The sequence below is a fragment of the Podarcis tiliguerta genome (assembly GCF_965153285.1).
Source record: "Podarcis tiliguerta genome assembly, chromosome: 13".
In the NCBI taxonomy this organism is placed as follows: domain Eukaryota; kingdom Metazoa; phylum Chordata; class Lepidosauria; order Squamata; family Lacertidae; genus Podarcis; species Podarcis tiliguerta.
The window spans coordinates 11,917,573-11,938,928 of NC_139546.1; the positions used below are offsets into that span (position 1 = coordinate 11,917,573).

Below are 21,356 nucleotides of genomic sequence, written 5' to 3' on the forward strand. Positions count from 1 at the left end.
GCAACATGGCATTAGCCACAATCCACCTGTTTCCTTGGTTTCTTGAGAAATGCCTCAGCTTGATGGACTTTCCCTCAAACTGGTTTCTATCCAATTAGAAAACCGGAAGCCGCGGTTAAGCTGGGTGTATATTTGAAGAAAGGTGCCACAGAGTTTTGGTGCATTGGAGTTAGGCACAGGGAAACAAATAAGGCCGTGGGCATTGAGTGAAGACATCCCTGCCCTCTCTCTGGTGTGTGTAAGAAAGGGACTTGAAACACAGCGTTTGTGTAGGGGTATGTAACCTCGTTGCATTTCAAGCTGCTAATTTTTAGATTGCTGAAAAATCCCACCGCAGTATTAGTTACTGAATTTATATCCCACCTTTTTTTCCTTCAAGAAACTCAAGTTGGCATACATTTCTGTCCCCATTTTACCTCACAACCTGTGAGATAGTACAGTGGTAAAGGTAAAGGTAAAGGGACCCCTGACCATTAGGTCCAGTCGTGGCCGACTCTGGGGTTGCTGCACTCATCTCGCTTTATTGGCCGAGGGAGCCGGTGTACAGCTTCCGGGTCATGTGGCCAACATGACGAAGCCACTTCTGGCGAACCAGAGCAGCGCACGGAAACACCGTTTACCTTCCCGCCGGAGCGTTACTTATTTATTTACTTGCACTCTGACGTGCTTTCAAACTGCTAGGTTGGCAGGAGCAGGGACTGAGCAACAGGAGCTCACCCCGTCGTGGGGATTTGAACAGCTGACCTTTTGATCAGCAAGTCCTAGGCTCTGTGGTTTAACCCACAGCACCACCCGTGTCCTTTAGTACAGTGGTACCTCGGGTTAATTACTTAATTCATTCTGGAGGTCCGTTCTTAACCTGAAACTGTTCTTAACCTGAAGCACCACTTTAGCTAATGGGGCCTCCTGTTGCTGCTACACCGCCGGAGCATGATTTCTGTTCTCATCCTGAACCAAAATTCTTAACCCAAGGTACTATTTCTGGGTTAGCGGAGTCTGTAACCTGAAGCGTATGTAACCCGAGGTACCACTGTACTGCTTTTTTTCTTATGCTGCATACACACTGTACATTTAAAGCACCCTCCCTCATGAGGAATCCTGGGAATTGTAGTTCTGTGAGGGTTAAATCACAATGCCCACAATGCGTGGGGGGAGGGAAATAAGGTGCTTTAAATGTAGGTCTGTATGCCGTGTTACAAGAGCCCTATCGACCTGACTTTATGCTTGGACCCTGGTCAATATTTCTCTATGGTTCTTGCCTGTAGACTGTCATTAATGTGGAATGCTACCATTCCCCCCCCCCCCTTACAGAAAACTGTCATTTAGGGGCAGCTGAATAGTAAAATGCACACCACACAGAATTGTAGTTCAGTAGTGGGGTTGGTTTAGGAGGCAAACACACTGCCCCCCTCACCCTGCAATAAAGGTCAATGCAAACAACCCATTTTCCTCCCTAGGATAAGCTCTGGGAAACAGCAACAACACACACACCTGGTTCTACAAGTTTGCAATGTGGTTTAGTTTCGACCAGCAGAAAGGCAGCCTTGGAGGCTGAATGATGACTGGCTAGCGCCTAAAAGCATCACCAACAACCTTCTTCCCGCCCCCTTCCTAGGGGAGTTTTGATTTTTTTTTTATAACCTTTTTAAGAAAATAAGGTGAAGGGGAATATATGTGTCATAAAAACCGAACCACCAGGCAAACAGGCTGGAGAGGTGGAAGAATGATGGCTGATCTTGTGTTGGCTATACAGCAAAATGTACTGTATTTTTTTGCTCTATAAGATGCACCAGACCACAAGACGCACCTAGTTTTTGGAGGAGGAAAACAAGGAAAAAAAATATTCTGAATCTCAGAAGCCAGAACAGCAAGAGGGATCGCTGTGCAGTGAAAGCAGCAATCCCTCTTGCTGTTCTGGCTTCTGGGGTAGCTGCACAGCCTGCATTCGCTCCATAAGACACACACACATTTCCCCTTACTTTTTAGGAGGGAAAAAGTGAGTCTTATAGAGCAAAAAATACGGTATATTGCAAAGTGCATCTGTCAAGCGAGAGGTGAGAGCAGGTGGGCTTACACCATGGGAGAAGCAGTTGCTGTAATTGATCTTGAAAGGTTATGTCTACCTGGTTATCAAAACTGCATTGCTGGCTCAGACCAAGGTCCGTCAGGTGCTGTGTGCTTTATTGGACACTCGCTGCCTCTACCCCTGTGGCCTTTGAGATGTTGCTGGACTACAACTCCCATCAGCCTCAGCAGAAATAGCTAACAGTTGGGGGTGTTGGGAGTTGCAGTCCAGCAACATCTTGAAGACCACACATCCCCTTTGATGCTTTAGAAACAAAATGGCAGTGGGAACTTTGGTGCAATCCACTGTGGGTCAACTGACCAGTTTGGAAGATGCAACCAATGATGAATTTAAGAAAAAGCAAACACACATCTTCAGAGGGTCGCCATGAAGAATTCAGGCCACAATCCACAAGTATGAATCCATTCTATTAGAATAACTGAGTGTCATGGAGAGCAGCAACCTTAAAAGGTCGACTTCCCCACGAAGGCTACCACCCTCTATAAACAGGAGACGACCTCAAGCCAGTATGACCAAAACAGGCATAAGGATGACAACCATTAATTCTAGATGCTATTTGTGGCTTCCTTGAGACAACCCTGTTGACACACTATAATAGGCAGCCCACATTCTGCTTTTCCTGTTCTACTTGCTCTTTCAAGAGAGGGAGGGCTGGTGTACCATTGTACAGTGTCATTCTCATGAGATGCAGGGCGGGACTAGAAGCAGTGTCAGAATAATGGCTCTGGGGAAGTTTCGCTCCGCAACGATAAAACTCAAAATCGAGAGATGGGTTAGGTGCGATTCCTCCTCCCTAAATTGCTTCGCAACGGCGGACTGGCTGCCAGTCATGTTCTTGAGTTTATAGTGGACGTTCTCTCTCTTGCACAAAATGAACCTGGGCTTTGCAAGGGCACCAACAATGCTTCTGAAGACCCCCCACTCATTTCCTCTGGGGCTTGGAAATCAGAACCTCTCGGGTGAATTCTCCTTTGAGGCATCTTTACATGATTTGCAAACCTACAGCTCCTCCTCCTCCGGAGTGGATTCAGCCTGCTGATCAGGAAAGGCAATCAAATTGAACAGAAATTGGCAAACCGGTGGGATCTTTAAGGAAGCGGAAAGGTTATGGTGATTTGCTTGCGTCTGTTCAATAGCTTTAGTAAAAGGTAAAGGGACCCCTGGGGACACGGGTGGCGCTGTGGGTTAAACCACAGAGCCTAGGACTTGCCAATCAGAAGGTCGGCAGTTCGAATCCCCGTGACGGGTGAGCTCCCGTTGCTCGGTCCCTGCTCCTGCCAACCTAGCAGTTCGAAAGCACATCAAAGTGCAAGTAGATAAATAGGTACCGCTCCGGCAGGAAGGTAAATGGCGTTTCCGTGTGCTGCCCTGGTTTGCCAGAAGCAGCTTAGTCATGCTGGCCACATGACCCGGAAGATGTACGCCGGCTCCCTCGGCCAGTAAAGCGAGATGAGCGCCGCAACCCCAGAGTCGTCTGCGGTCAGGGGTCCCTTTCCCTTTAGGCATCTAGCACACTCACCAAATCAGAGTCTCTAAAATTCTCTGGGAAAAGCCATGAAGAAATGAACCGATATGAAACCAATGAAGATTTGTAGAGCATTATAATAACCTGATTGTTATTGTGCCAGCCAGTAATTTAGGCAATCGTAATCATTCAGAATCTAGTGCCAAGTAGTATGCAAATTTGTTATGACTCAACTCGCTTATTTTCCATTTATGTAAAAAAGTTTAATAAAATAAATAGGTCATGTCAAGTTGTGCGAACATATTAAATACAGGAACACATTATTTACAATATTAAAAAACAAAACTTCTCCACGTATACATATTTACACTAATGTAAAATCAAACTGTGTCGCTCAAGTTCTCCTTTTCGGTCACAACAATCTTATACACACAACCCAGTGTAACGTAAGGGTTCAGTCCCTTGTAGAAGCAAATCCCAGAATGTTCGGTGGGGCTTACAGGAAATAATATATAGGACTGTAGCTTGAGTTAATTAAGATGCAGCTTTGCAGGAAGTCCTACATAACTTTACAGGAAGCAAAAAGTAATAGCATGTGGTTGCAAGTTTACACACAATTAGACTGCTTAAGATATGCCATGCCACTGTTCGGTGCAGGAAGATTTACATTTCAAAAAGCAAAACAAAAAACTCCACTGAAGGTGGTGAGCGTCGATAAGTCTGTGTGCCAAAGCAATCCATTTCCCCCACGATTGTTGCATCAAAATATTGCAAGTTGTCTTATATGATTGCTCATCATTCACCTTTGCCATAAATGGCATATTCTAGCATGCATTTGCCCCCGTATTCCAAAGGGTACTGAGAAGGGGCCGCTGCTACTACATTGGCACAAGTATTTATTCTTTACTTGAGGTGGGAGAAGGATCTAGGTGGGGAACCTGTTTTCCTCCAGATGTTGAATATAACTCGCATCATTCCTGACCTTGGGACAAGTTGGCTAGAACTGATAAAGAGCTCCAGAAACATCGGGAGAGGCACAGGAACCCCAGACCTGATCCAGACTTCAAGGGAGAAGCAGAAAGACAACAGGACTGGCAAAACAGACTCATTTTATGACCTCTCTTATGGCAAGCTCTCCAAGGATTACGGGAACCACCAGACTGCTGATTTAGAATTCACTTCCCAACCTACTTAAATCCAGAACAATCTGTGCTTTGAGAAGAACTGCAGTAGGTGGCCTTTAGTGTTATTTCCACATCTCAGCCGTCTCGATTGTTACACAGCACAGGTTGCGAAAACAGCAGCCCTGGGCTTCTGAACGCTAAAGGGACAGTTCAGCGATACTCTAGTTTTGTCACACTGCAGTTGACTGGGATTTAGTGGCATAGCATGCGTTGCCAGAGCCCGGGGCAAAGCAAGTATCCTCAGTACCGCCCACCAATAGGCTGGAATGAAGGGGCAACTTACCCAAGTGGCAACAGTGGTGCCCTGCGAGTGTCAAGCATGGCAGAGGGTGGGACAGGGGATTGGTTAGGAATGGGTCTCTTTCTAAAGCCCGTGCAGAGGGCACCCTAGCGATTGGCCGTCGCCCAAATCCACCCTTTAGTCTGCCCACACAAACATTGGGAGATCTTCTGTGTGAGGGGGAGGGCACCCTCTTTTTTATTTATGATGACTACTTCATTTCCCCCCCTTTTGAAATTTTGTGCCCCAAAGAATTTTGACCCCCAGTTGCCCCGCCCATGCTATGCCACTGCTGGGATTAGACAAACCCCGAGACAGCAGCAACAAGCAACTCTTAGGTGAGAGTTTTGACGTGAGATGTCGGTCTTTAAAAACGTGCATTTATCAAAGAAAGAAAGAAAGAAAGAAAGAAAGAAAGAAAGAAAGAAAGAAAGAACCAAAGCAGCAGCAAACTTGGAAACAGCTCGTGCACCTCCACGGCAAGACTTCCAGAACAGAAAGCAGACAGCAGTGACATTTCTGGTCTGCCACCTTTTTAGGCAGCAAGCAGGAGCCCTCAAGATGACAACAGGTGGAGGTGGAGGAGAAGAAGAGAGGCACACCCTGTGCAGTTTATCCCAGGCTGGGAGTCACAGAGCTCTTTAAGCAACGTGAGATTTATTTCAAAGCCTGCTCTGTTTCCCCTCCTTTCACCTCGAGGGGTGTGTGTGTGGAAGTCAGCAACAACACAAAGAAGAAGAAGAAGAAACCCATCTCTTTATGCAGGCATGAACACCTCCCTAAATTCTCCCCCTTGCACACAGACGTCTCTGTAAACTACCTGCCGATAGTTCTCCGGTGACAGATTAACGCACACAGGGTCTTTGGGTCGTCTTCCGGTACTAAGCAGGGTGGGGCAGCTCTCCAGCGGCTGTGGAAATGACAGATGTTGACTCCTGCAAGTGTGGCGGCCTGTTTGACATCCTCTGGCAGCTGCAGAGAGGCCAAGGGCGTGCAAAACCCCTCCTTGCGGCATCTTCCATGTTGGGCAGACAAGGTCTCAGGCTCTCAACGTGCTCCTCTGAGGTTCTGAGTTTGACCTTCTCCGACGTGCCTCCACGGAAGGGCGTGTGCTTCAGCGACAGCCTTTCCAGCTGCATCTCCTAGAAGAGGCAAGAATTGGGTAACAACTTCAACAGGGAACATCATCGTGCCAAGCTGGGAGCTACCAGAAGTGTTTCCAAAAAGTTAAAAAGCAGGATTCAGTGGGCCATCTGGACATAAGAAGAGCCTGCTGAATCATGCCAACGGCCCATTTAGTCTAGCACACTGTTCTCACAGTGTTGGAAATAATAATAATAATAATAATAATAATAATAATAATAATAATAATTTATATTTATACCCCGCCCTCCCCAGCCAAGACCGGGCTCAGGGCAGCTAACACCAAATATAAAAACAATGGATTGAAATACAGTTTGAAAAACAAGATTAAAATACAGCATTAAAACATTAAAAGGCAGCCTCATTTCGGTGGAAACTCAATCAAAAACTTTTTTGGGGATAAAAACGTCAAGTCTTCACCAAGGCTTCATCCAGACTGGTCCTACACGTGCCAGAAAAAAGCCGGGGAAGTCCCCAGATAGGAGTTCCAACACAGAAGGAGAAAGGAAAAAAGAAAGAGAAAGAGGGGGAGGGAATCAAATTGGCTCCAAGCCAAAGGCCAGGTGGAACAACTCTGTCTTACAGGCCCTGCGGAAAGAAATCAGATCCTGCAGGGCCCTGGTCTCATGAGACAGAGCGTTCCACCAGGCCGGAGCCAGTGTTGAAAAGGCCCTGGCCCTGGTTGAGGCTAATCTGACTTCCTTAGGGCCCGGGACCACTAGGGTGTTGCTATTTATGGACCTTAAGGTCTTCTGTGGGGCATACCGGGAGAGGCGGTCCCGTAGGTACGAGGGACCTAGGCCATGAAGGAAGCCTGCAAACGACATGAGCACAACCACACCCTGCCCCAGAAACTGGTATTCAGAGGGGTGCTGCGGCTCAGTGATGGAGCCCGTGCTTTGGGTTGAAAAAGGTCCCAGAATCAATCTCCAATCAAGAGAGGACTATGTCCAATGCCAGCCAGTGTAAGACAAGAAAAAAGCACACCAAGAATTCAGGCCAATGTAAGTTTCAGTAGTGGGAGTGGTCCCTACTCACAAGTCAATAGTCAATAATAACAAAAACTAATCCATTCAAAAGTATGTATTCTGACAAGAATTACAAACTCAAATAGAGATTACAAATTCTAACAGAGATTACAAACTCTAACTCATAAAGATATGTATAACACAATAATTCGTTACAAAGATTTTCAGTAGTGGACCACTCCCACTACTGAAACTTACATTAGCCTGAGTTCTTGGTATATTTAATAACAAGAACTCCAACTTATTTAAAGCCAGTGTAAGACAGCTCCTGGATGGATTGTGTAATTAGACAGAGCCTTCATATTGACCTGACCATAACAGCTCTGCATCTGATGGTTCCCTAGAGAATGCCTGCAACTGTAGAGCCCGATTCTGATCTCTTGCAGGGTCCATACTTTCAAGGAAACGCTACCCACTGCATTTAACTCTGGAATGACAGACAGTGGAACTGGAAAATAGTCTGTCTCTACTCACTTCCCCCAAACCAAACAGGGCAACCTCATACATTTTGCATTGGAAGAGAGTCCCACTGTGTTTACTGTGGGCTACTCCCCGGTAGATGTGAACAGGATGGCAGCCAAAGAGGGGGAACAAGATGGCTCGAAATGGAAGCACCATCGGTTCACACCTACAGAGCCAATTAATGCACCATGCACAATTTAGCACTTGCCCGAAGCTTGAAAACAGACAAAACGCTACCCCTGTGATCATTTCGGAAATACAGAATTTCAGAATTTTCTTGGCATACTATACTTTGTTGTTATTCTTATAACAGCCGCCCTGTGAGGTTGGTAATAGGGTATGGGTGGAAATGGGCGAAGATGTAGTGTTTTCCTTTAATCCACCTAGTGAACATATAGATGCAGCAAGATGGTGCTTCGTCACTACGCCGTAGAAGTTCTGATACAGATGATAGGGATATATAGAAAGCCATTGGCCCACCTGGTTCAGGGGACATACTGGGCAAATGCTCTACTACCAAGCTAGGGCCCTTTTCCAAATATGATGCATAGCCAGATTTCCAATATATTTGGGGTGTGGTCCTCTTCTCCTGAAAGGCACTATTATCTCAAAGCGATGCTATCCCTAGTCAGTTCTACGAAGAGGGATTTTTCTCTGTTTGTTTCTTGGAGAATTAAAACCTTTGGAGAAGAATGCATATTGAGAGGCAATGCTTACCTTCAGTTCCCTTTAAACATCATTGCTGGAACTTCCGTTTTCTTGCCGGAGCCTCCTCCTTTCTTCCTTTTCATCGCACACAGAACACTTTTTCCTTACCCTGTGAAGCAACAACATTGGAATCCGTCATGAAAACCGAGATTGCCCCCTCCAAAAGTATACAAAACACCCCTTTCACAAACTCTGGTGATCTGAAATCCAAGCGTAGCATTGCCTATTATATCTGGAGACAAAGCAACTTGCCTCGTGCATGGTCTAATTTTGAGAAGGCCATCAGGAAACAGAGTGTGTACTTTCAGTTTACTGTGCATTAAAATACAGTGGTACCTTGGTTTGCGAACAGTCTGGTTTGCATACGTTTTGGATTACAAACACGTCAAACCCGGAAGTGCGTGTCACGGTTTGCGAACTTTTTTTGAATTACAACCCATTTTTTTTTTATTACAAACAGTATTTTTATTTTTGGGAGGGCCCATTGGTGAAAGTGCGCCTTGGGTTACAACCTGTTTTGGTTTATGAACGGACCTCCGGGATGGATTATGGTTGTAAACTAAGGTACCACTGTATACAAACCCTTTTAAGGAACTCAGGGTAGGGGGTAGAGAAGGGACTAACAGAGTCCAAGCATTAATTCCTGCGAAATGTCCTACTGCGTTGGCCAAATCTGCTGCAAGGGGTGGGAAAAGAATGAGAAGGCCCTTCATAGTAGGTGTACTGAGGTTTGTGCAACTCTCCCCATTGGGATAGGGTAAGGAAGGATTCTTCTAGAAGCCTCCATCTAGATAACATCATGTTCTATATGAGCACCAAGGATCCTCAATCATGGAATCAGCAGAAGGTGGACTGGGCCTCTGAGGTTTCACTTCGTGTCAACGATGAGTTCCTGATCCATTTAACTCAGCTAACCACCATCCAGGCTGACACTTCAAGGCCCCTCCACAAACAGGTGTAGCTTCCGGCAGCCCGACCAGCTGTTCTCAGTTTACCCTCACGAGGCCCTCGTGAAGGTAAAATGGGGGGCAGAGAATCATGTCGGCCATCTTGAGTCCTTTGGAGAAATGTGATATATACAGAAGCGAGACTTCGGGAGGCAGTGAATTGGCTTTGCATTTCTGTTCTTAGTTCAAGAACATTCGGCTAGTTTGCAACATCGCTGCCAGCAACAGATACCATGGACAGATCCCTTTGTGCATGCTTTGTTTGCCTAGTAAAAAAGCATTGACGGGTACCTGCAAATGGTATCATTTGCTGGCCTCTATGGAAACTAGCTATAAACTGTTGATTTAGCACTGAGCTGTGCATTTTTAGGGTTTAGAATGAGCCGGAATGCCCTGCCTTACTATTTGTAGATTAAACTGGGTGAGGCAGCATCTAAGGTGAATTCTTACTATGAACGATACAAAAGGCAGCAGCGCGATTGCCACTAAACCCTTTCCTCCCCATGAGTGGGACATTGCTTTATGCTATCGCATGCAGTAAACCTATGCAGATGGCACACTTAGCTAGGCATTGGCTGGCATGGTGTGATTGAGTGATATTGCCTGAATACCATCTGTCCTCCTACCGGGGGCCCCTCAGATTGTGTGGCACAGGAGTGTGGGCCGCTCCTCATGATATCACCAAAACACAAGGGAGACCTGAAGGAATTCAAAAGTTTCTGAAATGTTGAACTTACAAGAGTGTTCACCAGGTGGTTTGCTTAGGCAGTTGATTCGGATTCATATGGGATACTTTAGGACAAACTTGTAGTGCAAACCAACACCCTATTCCTATAACACACTCAAAAAAGGACTACAGGAGAATGTGTACGTAGGTGAAATATTGTGTGTGCTTCTGCCGCCAATTTACTAGGTTTCTTCAACAAACCGGAGGACCGAAATTGTACTACTTACAGCAATGTTACAACGATCGCAATGGCAGCTAAGGTGAGCAAACCAGCCGTCGACGCAAGTATTGTGGATGTGAAACTTTCGTTGCCAGCGGTAATGTGCGTCTTCAAAAACTGCTCAACGCAACGTTCGCCAAAGTAATCCGAGTGGCACCTGAAAATTGACCACACACAAAAGTTAGCCGCACAGTTTTTCAAGCGCTCGCTTCAAAGTTTACACCAAGGCAAGCCATTCGGATAAGACCTCCTGCAGCTCATCAGCACCACATTGTAAGATGCTGGTGCCCGGAGACCAGGATCTCACCATGTAATGTTGTCCGATCCAACAGCGCCAGTGAGGAGTTTGCCAGCTGTAGGCTAAGCTGCAATCACCATATTTTTCACTCTATAGGACGCACCTGACCATAGGACGCACTTTATTTTAGAGGGGGAGAACAAGGGAAAAAAATGCTCCCCCCCTCTGCTCAGCGCCCGTTCAGCGAAGTGGCAGGAGAAATGGAGCCCCTTCCATTTCTCCTCCCACTTCACTGAAGGGGCGCTGCGCAGCTCTCCCTCTCTGCTGAAGCCAGGAGAGTCTTGCTCTCCTGGCTTCAGCAAAAGGAACCCGAAGCCTTTGGAACACAGCGCGAGGTCCCGCTACACTCCAAAGGCTTCAGGCAGCTATCCCTGAAGCCTGGAGAGCAAGAGGGGTCGGTGCGCACCCACCCCTCTCACTCTCTAGGCTTCAGCGAAAGCAACGCGTAGCCTCTGGAGCGCAGAGGGAGCGCTCCCTCTGCGCTTTGAAGGCTTTGCGTTGCTTTCACTGAAGCCAAGGAGCCTGCATTTGCTCCATAGGATGCACAAACATTTCCCCTTCATTTTTGGAGCGGAAAAAGTGTGTCCTATAGAGCGAAAAATACAGTAGTTTGGCTGGGACATTCCAGGAAAAGCGTACTTCATTCTTTCTTTTAACACACGAGCAAATTAAAATGTACATGGCAAGGAGGACTTGCGGGCGACACAGTGAATCAATCAGAAGTGCTAACAAGACAGTCAGCAAAACCCACCAACGTTTGGGTACCTTTGTCCCCGGGAACCCTCTCCTGCCATTGGGCAGCTTACATAACTCATTATTGTTCTAGATGTTCTGGAATTTTCCCAAGGACACACCCCTCAACGGCCTGACTCTGCACCCCAGACGTATTTGCTTCGGCTAGTTATGTGCTCTCAAATTCCAGCAATACCTTTCATCTGCCTGAATGGAAGATACGAGAGGCAGCTGTTACCGTATGCAGAAACTAGACTTCTGTACAATTTTTGCCCCACCCATTTTGGCTATTGGTCCTGCCTCTCCCCCCCCCCCAACCTTTGGCCCACAAAAGGTTGCTCAGAAAGAAACCCATCCGTTACTATTCTTCTTTAGAATACATGTATAAAAACCACAGTTATTCTAACAATGGCCTTGGGCTCGTTCCAATCAATGCAGAGACCAGGCAGCAGCACCCATATCCAGGTTTCTGTGACACCTTTGTCCAGGAAGGTAAGGTCGGATTAAGACCTTTCAAAGCCCCGAGCACTTAAATTATTTCGGTGCCCACATATCTATCCAATTCAAAATATAAACAATGATAAACCGTGAAATACCATTTTATTTTTTGAAACGAAACAAAACCTGCAGTAAGATGGGAAATAATGTTTATTTTTGTATAAAGGTAAAGGGACCCCTGACCATTAGGACCAGTCATGACAGACTCTGGGGTTGCGGAGCTCATCTCGTTTTACAGGCCGAGGGAGCCGGTGTACAGCTTCCAGGTCATGTGGCCAGCATGACTAAGCCACTTCTGGCGAACCAGAGCAGTGCACAGAAACGCCGTTTACCTTCCCACTGGAGCGGTACCTATTTATCTACTTGCACTTTGATGTGCTTTTGAACTGCTAGGTTGGCAGGGGCAGGGACTGAGCAACGGGAGCTCACTCCATTGCAGGGATTCGAACCGCCGACCTTCTGATTGGCAAGTCCTAGGCTCTGTGGTTTAACCCACAGCGCCACCCACATCACTATTTTCTCCTGCTTTCTTCTAATTGCAAAGCCTCTGATCAGATCCTCAAAACTCACCTTAACGCAACACATCTGCTTCTATGCTTAGCAGAGATAAGGCATCCAGCCTGCCTTGTGGCATGGTTTTCTGTTGGGATTTTTAATATACTTCAGCTGAGAAAACAAATGCTCAGCTGAGAAATTTGTGACCATTAATGTTAAAAAAACCAACAATGGGAAATTTATGTGATGCACCCCCTTCCCTTGATGGGCTTATTTTGCTTCATGGTTAATCCAGCCTGGCAGGTTGACTGTGGGTTGATAAGAGCTTTGTTCCCAAAATTTCTCAATAATTCTCCCACCCACTTAAAAAAAACAAAAAACAAAAAAACGTGGTAAACTATTTATCAACAGATCTGTGTTTTCTATGTTTTGCTGCCCATATAATAGCTCTGTGCTCAGGGCTGTGGCTTTAAACACCTTTTGTTTTTGTTTTGATCCTGTATTTTATTCTGCAAACCGCCCTGAGATCTTATGATGGTGGGCAGTATATAAATCAATCAATCAATCAATCAATCAATCAATCAATTCTGTGCAAAAGTCCAGGATTCAGAAGGACAGCCCTCCAAGGCAGTAGGTCAACTTACTTGCATGTGGCTTTTCGAAGGTGTTCATAATATTTGCAGTCCCCATGTACACAGAAGTTTTTAAACTCTGCTTCACACGGAGTTTTCTTCTTGTTTTTCTTCCCCTTGTTGTTTCCCTTTCTTTTGGGCTTCTTTTTCCCGCTCTCTGGTTTTGCTGGCTTTTTAAGTTCAAATGGAACTGGAAAGGGGAAAGGGGAAAAAAAAGTGTTCATTTGCATTGACGAGTTATCTGCCCTTGCTTCAATGAGCTCAGGGTGGTATTTTAACTGCAGATTAGATCATACTGAGAGGGAAATGGGGGAAGAGGGAGGGAGATGTAGCCAAGGACAGTAGCATTTCAATCTCAGTTTCCCATTCAAACTAGTACACCACTTTGGCTGCAAGTCCAAAGATCAACAAAGGGCCTTCATGCTAGAGACCTGCCTAGAATACACATTATTCTAACAAGATAGCAATTGGGCATCCTGCTTTAAATTGAAGATGGCCCTGAAAATATTCTTGTGTGGAAGAGGTTTTAGGTGCATTTTTTAAAAACAGCAGCAGCAGCAACAACAACAACAACAGAAGATGAACAAAAGATGCTTATGTCTTCAGAGGAGACAACTTTGTGCCAGCAGAAACTCAAGGAACAGAGTCTAGGAAACCAGGATTTATTTATTTTTGTACACTAAGGCCAAGGTGCCTGATCCAGATATTTAACTCTTGGTGTTCAGGAAGTGCTTCCCTTTCTATTTTTAGACCTAGTACATACCTCACACTCCAGAAGTAACATATGACCAGGAAAGAAGCTGACACAGATGTGAAACAATTTTCCCCTCTGCTTTTTATGTTGATGTGACACACATTTTAGAAAGTCAATGTGCAAAAGCCCTTTTAATATAGCTTCGAGTTTGATTCCCAAATGCAATAAAGTCCCAGCTAGTAATAACTGTTGTTGACTAATTTTATCATAAACATTTACTGCTCAGCATGAAGGGCAAATTAAGTAGTGTCGACTAATTATGCTTAGCAAGTCTAATGAAGTGTGGTAATATGGTTAACCCCAAAGATATTTGCATTTCAGAGGGGTTCAAAGGCCTGAGCAGACAGCCCAGGAGGAATTGTTAAAGAGGATTTCACAGCCATCTCCCAGTTTAAAAATGCATGCTTGTGGGATTCTGCTGCGGTGTGCTAATGAACATGTGCCATTAATGGACGGAAAGACATTCTTAAATCATTCCCACCCAACCCTCCGATACATGCCTGTGCAAAAACATCAACTGAGTTTCAGGATCACCTCCTGAATTTTCCATTTTGCTGGTACAGTGGTACCTCGGGTTAAGGACTTAATTCGTTCTTGAGGTCCATTCTTAACCTGAAACTGTTCTTAACCTGAGGTACCACTTTAGCTAATGGGGCCTCCCACTGCCGTCGCGCAATTTCTGTTCTCATCCTGAAGCAAAGTTCTTAACCTGAGGTACTATTTCTGGGCTAGCAGAGTCTGTAACCTGAAGCGTCTGTAACCCGAGGTACCACTGTACTAAGAACACAAAACATAACTAGATGGCCTTTTTTGTTTTTTTAGGTCATGATCAGCAAGACTTGCTAGACTTCATGTTGTAGGTGTGTTTATTGCATTTTAATCATGCTGTTCCTCCAAGAAACTTAAGCAATGCGCATAGCTCTCCCCTCCCCCCCCACAGCAACTCTGAAGTACGTTGGGTCAGTCATTTTCTCTCAGCCTGAGGTAAAAAAAACACACAACCACCTAGGTGTACCTCTAAAAACCTACCATACGAATGACAAACTTGTTTAGAAGACATCATACAGAGACACTCATCAGAGAAACAGGACGGAGTACAACTCCCTGTCAGGCACACAAACTGACACCGTAGCATCCTTTCGGCGCACATTGCTCAGCACATGACGGCTACATTGCAATTAGCATTACGAATGACACTTTGAGCCATGGCAGGTGGCTGTCAAAAGACTTCTGCCAGCTAGGCTCCATGATCACCAAACCTTGTATGTTCTACCTTGGTGGTTCTTCACCCCCCAACCTGGATTACTGTATTTTTTGCTGTATAAGACTCACTTTCCCCCTCCTAAAAAGTAAGGGGAAATGTGTGTGCGTCTTATGGAGCGAATGCAGGCTGCGCAGCTATCCCAGAAGCCAGAACAGCAAGAGGGATTGCTGCTTTCACTGCGCAGCGATCCCTCTTGCTGTTCTGGCTTCTGAGATTCAGAATATATTTTTTCTTGTTTTCCTCCTCCAAAAACTAGGTGCGTCTTGTGGTCTGGTGCGTCTTATAGAGCGAAAAATACGGATACTTGAGAATTGCTGAGAGCGTTGATGGCCCACTTTATGGTTTCCTTTGGAGACTGTGGAAATTTGTAGTCTGTATCCTCCTCAAGCTGCTATTCATGGACACATCCCAGAGTAAGTACTTAGTTTGTTGACTGTACCTTTCAGGGGTGCCAACTTCAATAAGGTATTTTTTGTAGGGGGAGGTAAGCCCCACCCCACATAATCGATCATGTGATGCTGTGTGTGCACACCATTCGGGCTTGGCCCCCTCAAATATTTTTGAGGGATGGCCAAGAGACTGAGCCCTGAGGACTGGCTCCTATGGTACCTTTATTCTGCCACGAAGAGGCCAAAGGCTTTCAGGTTGGTCAACAAACTAAGCTAGATGGGCCAATGGACTGATTCAGTACTAGGCAGCTTCAGATGTTCCTACGATGGCTTGGAAAATGCTCAACAGCCCTCCAAGTGTCTCTTGCTTAAATGGTTTTATCCTGCCCCTTGACTCTACAATGGAGCCAGCAATTCCCAGGATTCTTTGGAGGCAGCCAAGACTTGTGCAACCACTATAAGTTTGCAGCGTAGCTATGCTCCTTTATTTTCTGGAACCAACAACAGTCCATTTCGAAAAAGTGCCAACAGAGTTACCTCAAGAGTCTTAGAAATGTCATGAGTGTTAGGAAGGCAAAATATTTCTCCTAAACCAACGTTTCCTTAAAACTCAAACGCGACAACGCTGTCAGCTCTCAGGGTTAAAGGCTCAACTGTGAACCAAAAAATGAGACTGCTTCTGAACCAAAGGCTGAAGGGTTTAAATCAGGCACCCCCAAACTCGGCCTTCCAGCTGTTTTGGGACTACAACTCCCATCATCCCTAGCTAACAGGACCAGTGGTCAGGGATGATGGGAATTGTAGTCCTAAAACCTCTGGAGGGCTGAGTTTGGGGGTGCCTGGTTTAAATGTATTGGCTCAGCAGCAGAATGCGAACACGTTGGGGGCAGTGTACTGCAGAAAAATTCACTCTTGGTGAATTCCAGTTCAACCATCTACAGAATAATGTACAGATGGGAATTTTGTTATCTACTATCTGCTGAAGTTATTGAGTGTTACAGCCCAGATCTTGGCTCAAAAAGGAATAAAAATACATTTGAAGAGTATGTACTTGGCTAGGAAATGTGTTTTGAAATGTATATTTAAATACAAGTTTCAGAGATTATTATTTTAATGGACTTAGGGCCAAGCAGATGCAAAAGGAGTATGAACCAGAAGCAGCCCAGATCACCTACTATATAGCAGAATAAATAGCTTATGCTTTAGGTTTTCCAGAAATTTAAAGCTCTATTTACAAACAACACATTCTGCTGCCATCCCAAAACTTAATTGCAACTATGCACTGGGAAAGCTTATCAGATTGATACCAAGGTTTCACTAATTAAATAATATTCCAAATAACTCTCACCCACAGCGGTTGCAGGAGAACTGCAACCCAAGATATGATCACATTGTTCAGATTTTGAAAACCCCAAATTTAAAAGGTTTAGTAATGTTAAAGGAACGAAATCCTACTGGGCTGCGGGAGTGCAGGGCAAGTTTCTACTTAGCCTCATACTCACTTGGTGTGACTTATGGGAAGATATGTCTAAGGCCCATTGCTGCTACGTTATAGGGTAATTAACTCACAGCAGTGAAAATTAATGCCAACTGGTGAGTGAAAAGCAGAATTATTGAGTTTGACAGTGCTTTTTTTCTGGGGGGGTGCAGGGGTACGGATACCCCTAAACGTTTTGTGAATATTTGTACTTTTGTCCGTTTACTTTATTTTCCCCGATTTGAACTATAAAATGGTGATTTTCTTGAGTCAAAATGAAGTACCCCTAAACACTTTTTTTAAAAAAAGCACTGGAATTTGAGTATTATATGATTCCGTGGACACAATGAAAAACGTGAATTTGAAGGAGGGAGAAATTGAAATCCATTCATTTCTTCCTGTCCTGGAACTTTGGGTTAATAATAAAAATATTTCTCTCTTTTCTTTTACACGATGGGATACCTGACAAAATGTAGGAACCCCTTGCAATTAAGGTAAAGGACCCCTGGATGGTTAGGTCCAGTCAAAGGCAACTATGGGGTTGCAGCGCTCATCTTGCTTTCAGGCCGAAGGAGCCGGCGTTTGTCCACAGACAGTTTTCCAGGTCATGTGGCCAGCAGGACTAAATCTATTTTGGCTCAACAGGACACCGTGATGGAAACCACAATGCACGGAAACGCTGTTTACCTTCCCACCAGAGTGGTACCTATTTATCTACTTGCACTTTGATGTGCTTTTGAACTGCTAGGTTGGCAGGAGCAGGGACCGAGCAACAGGAGCCCACCCCGTCACGGGGATTCGAACCGCCGACCTTCTGATTGGCAAGCCCAAGAGGTTCAGTGGTTTAGACCCCAGCACCACCTGCGTCCCTAGGACCTCTCCTAACATCTTGCTAATATATAGTTGAGCCCAGCTGCAAGTGCTTGGATCATAGGAAGAAGAACCAACAAAGCTGCAGAGCATTTGTGGGACCCTAAAGCTTGCATGCAGGGATGCGGGTGGCGCTGTGGGTGATACCGCAACGGTGGAAAGGTAAACAGCGTTTCCGTGTGCTGCTCTGGTTCGCCAGAAGCGGCTTAGTCATGCTGGCCACATAATCCGGAAGCTGTCTGCGGACAAACGCTGGCTCCCTCGGCCTATAGAGCGAGATGAGCGCGCAATCCCAGAGTCGGTCATGACTGGACCTAATGGTCAGGGGTCCCCTTTACCCTTTAAAGCTTGCATGCTGTTGTAATCAAAGCTGGCCAACTAAAAACTCTCTCCTATATTTCCTTGCAGAAGACACACGGCAGCAACCTTTTTGCACAAAACCCACCACATCCCGGCAGCAGGCTCGTCTCCACGTGGCCCACAGCCAAGGACGAAAGAGCTCTCCACAGGCAAAAGCTCAACTTTGACATACCTGTAGCTGAATCACCTACAAGGAATTGAGGTGCCATCGCCACCTCTTCCTCTTCAGTCTCTTCGTAGTCAACTCCCGAGGAAAACACCCCAGTTGCAGGTGTATTAAGCGTCCTCAGGACGGGCATGTTTTGCTCTTGTTCCGTCACATTTAGCCCTGATCCAGCGGCATGCTGGCACACTGCAAGAGAGAAATGAGACAAATCAGGATGCCATTCCTACTAGTCAGCCAAAACCAGCAGAGAGGTGTTTACCTGAAAGTTACATTAGGCAGCTATTACTTATGTAGTCTTATGCAGCAGTGAGTCACCCGAGAAGCAGCTCTCGGCTTTTCTAATGAGCAAATGCGTTTATACTTCCCCGGTATTTTAAAAATGCCTCTCAAGTTTTGGGTTGCTATGCTCTGTTTGACAAAATCAGTGCGCCGCTTAAGAGAAACAGATTCTCCACTATAGGCTACAATGACTCTGAATTGGGAGGGAAAACCCACTCCTATTAAAAGGACTTACTCAATTCAAAACGACTTACTTCTGAGAATATCTGGTTCGGGGGATGGAGCAGAAACATGATTGCGGATGTATCTAAGCCATAGATTTCCCCCATCATTCTAAGGATGGCACATTGGGTGTTAATGTCCAAGAATCATGGAGTTGGAAAGGATCCTGAGGAGTCCCACCCCCTGCAATGCAGGAATTTGCAGGTGTCCCATATAGGGAATCAAACCTGCAACCTCAGCCCTATCAGTACCATGCTCTAAGCAACTGAGCTATCCAGTGCGTCCCGAGATGAAGATTCTCGGGGATCCGGCGACCAAGACAAACAAGCCGCCATTGCGCAGAGCAGTGAGAGTTGCTGACATTAGCCACATCTTAGAGTAACACAGTGGGTTTGGACCAAAACGCCTGCGCAGGCAATTACTATAGGAGGAACTCCCAATCAGCCTAATCCCATATTGCCTACTCATTATCCCTTTCAGTGATAACCAACACGGGACCCTCCATATTTTGCTGGACTGCAACCCCATCATTCCTGACTTCGTCATTGGGGCTGATGGAAGCTGTAGTCCACAACATCTGGAGTATACAAAGTTGGCTGCCCCTTGCTTCCAGGTCAGACAGAAATTACAGTTGAGAGGGAATGCACCTTTCTAGAAGAGGGGTAACTGTGCATTGTGGCTGCAAGCCTATAAGTACTTTCCTCAAAGGAAGCCCAGCCTAACATAGCGGTACATACTCAGTTGTAAGTATGTTATAAAGACCATAAGCCACACAATTCTTTAACCTCTTTGTTATTTGAACCACCCCCATCTACAATGCAGAAACAGGAATACTGGTCTATCTTGCAGAGTTGTTGATATAAGAGGTGCTATATGAATTCTAAGCTCAAGGTGCAATGGTTAGCCCCTGACTCGGACTGGAAAGAGCTGGGTTCAAATTCCCCACTCAGAGCTTCTTCAGACAACCGGTTCAATTCAGCATTCATCCTGATCTGCTTGCACAGAGTTCACACAGGTGTTACGACTATGCCCAATCTTTTCGGAGCATTCATTCCAAATTGTTTATGGGGTGCTTATATGACAATAAGCGTTCGCCCAGATTCACTTGCGGGGAGATACACGTCTTTCCATTAATTGTTCCTTCATTCCACACTTTTTAGTGTACCTCCCCATCACTTTCCTAAGAGGGCTTTTACAAAGTGCATTGTAGCACTAGGGCAACAGAGCACCTCAATCCACCTGAATTACAGAAACCTAAATTTCCGGTGAATGTGTTCCAGTTTCTGCCGACAAAACAGTGGCAGTCTGGAGGCAGCTTCTGCCAAGAAGGTCAGTAGACTGGGTGACCTTTGGACCAACTGTCCCACTTGTGGGTTAGGTGGGCAACCTGCGGTCTTCCAGACATTGTCAGGCCCCAACCCCTGCCATCCCTGACCACCAAACCACCCTGGTTGGGCCTGATGGGAGCTGGCGTCCAACAACATTTGGAGACCAACAGGTGAGCTCATCCTAGTCATCCTCCGAATGGTGCAACAATAAAACTGCCATCACATTTGCAAAGCTAAGCAGGGTCTGGTCTGGTTTCAAATTGGATGGGGGACCTTGTGTGTTGAGAGGTTGGACTTAAATGACCCTGGGTGGTACCTTCTTCCAGCATTACCTTTCTATGATCTATGAAGCACAGAAGGAAGGACACAGAAATGCACGAGAGATGCATGGAGGGAACAGCAGTTTAAAAATAAAATTAAAAATAAAGGAAGCTTTAATTAAGATGTCACAAACACAGGGAAGAACAAGTATCTAGTAGGGTTAGCGAGGCCAGATCAAAAGTGTAGGGCGTGGGAAAAGGAGAGGAACCCCCCCCCCCCTTGCAGCCTTTCAGGTGCCTCCTATTTCAAAACAATGGTGCTGTTCCAACCCAACCTCCTGGAATCAGGAAGCCGTCGGGTATTGGAGCCAAGCCGTGAGAAGCGAGAGAAAATGTAGCAAGTTCCCATCGCTGTACCAGAAACGCCTCTCTCTGTGCGTCTCTCTCCAAAGCGCACCGTCTTGGGTCTGTCACCCGAAGTTAACCCCGACACCCCCCAGCCCAGGGTCTCATTGCCCGCCCACCCACCTGCCCCTCTTCCCGCCCCGCCGCTCACCTAAGCTCCAGAGCAGCAGCCGGAGGAGGGCGAGCGTGGCGCGCATGGAGGGCACGGGCGCGTCGTCGGGGGGCGGACGGCTAGGCAGGCGCGCAAAGGCGGCTCCGGCTCAGAGGGACTCGACGGGCGCCTGGCGAGCTGCGAGCGCCGTACGGCAACCCTTCTCCATCCCTGCCGAGAGATATATATGCGGTGGAGGCAGGCAGGCAGGCCGGTCGGACGCAGCTCGACGTCAGCCGGGTGGGGAAAAGGTACAGGAGCGCCTCCGGAGACGCCACCCAGGTGCGCGCGGCGCAAAGAGCGAGCAGGGCGCGGAGGCGGAGCGGGCGCGGAGAGGCGGCGAGGCGGGCCAAGAGGTGATTCAGCCGCGGCTCACGAGCTGCTACCGGCTTCCCCACGAGCCCGGAGAGAGGGAGCTCCGGCCGGATCCCCGGGGGGGCAGAATGAAGGGCGCGGGGTTCCCCCGGGGACACTCTCCTGCGCGCCTGCTCTGGCATTCAGAAACTCCATGTTGCGCTCAGGCCCA

At 46.5% G+C, this 21,356-nt stretch overlaps 1 protein-coding gene across 1 annotated transcript; it reads right to left on the bottom strand.

Moving 5' to 3' along the window:
- Window positions 1-3,792: 3,792 nt before the first annotated feature.
- On the bottom strand, window positions 3,793-21,120 carry LOC310661625 (uncharacterized protein). Its single transcript, XM_083408031.1, has 6 exons — window positions 20,831-21,120; window positions 18,192-18,371; window positions 12,918-13,095; window positions 10,258-10,407; window positions 8,366-8,465; window positions 3,793-6,157 (listed from the first exon to the last, which is right to left on the bottom strand). Exons 1-5 carry the CDS (start codon window positions 20,874-20,876, stop codon window positions 8,378-8,380), a joined length of 642 nt encoding a protein of 213 aa, XP_083264157.1. The 5' UTR covers window positions 20,877-21,120; the 3' UTR covers window positions 3,793-6,157; window positions 8,366-8,377.
- Window positions 21,121-21,356: the final 236 nt, after the last annotated feature.

Excerpts from the sequence above, each read along its gene's own strand:
- LOC310661625 (XM_083408031.1), bottom strand. The coding sequence starts at position 20,876 with ATGCGCGCCACGCTCGCCCTCCTCCGGCTGCTGCTCTGGAGCTTAG. Across the intron at positions 13,096-18,191 it reads TGTAGGTGATTCAGCTACAG|TTCCATTTGAACTTAAAAAG; the intron begins GTATGTCAAAGT and ends TCCCCTTTCCAG. Across the intron at positions 8,466-10,257 it reads GCGATCGTTGTAACATTGCT|GGTAAGGAAAAAGTGTTCTG; the intron begins GTAAGTAGTACA and ends GTTGCTTCACAG.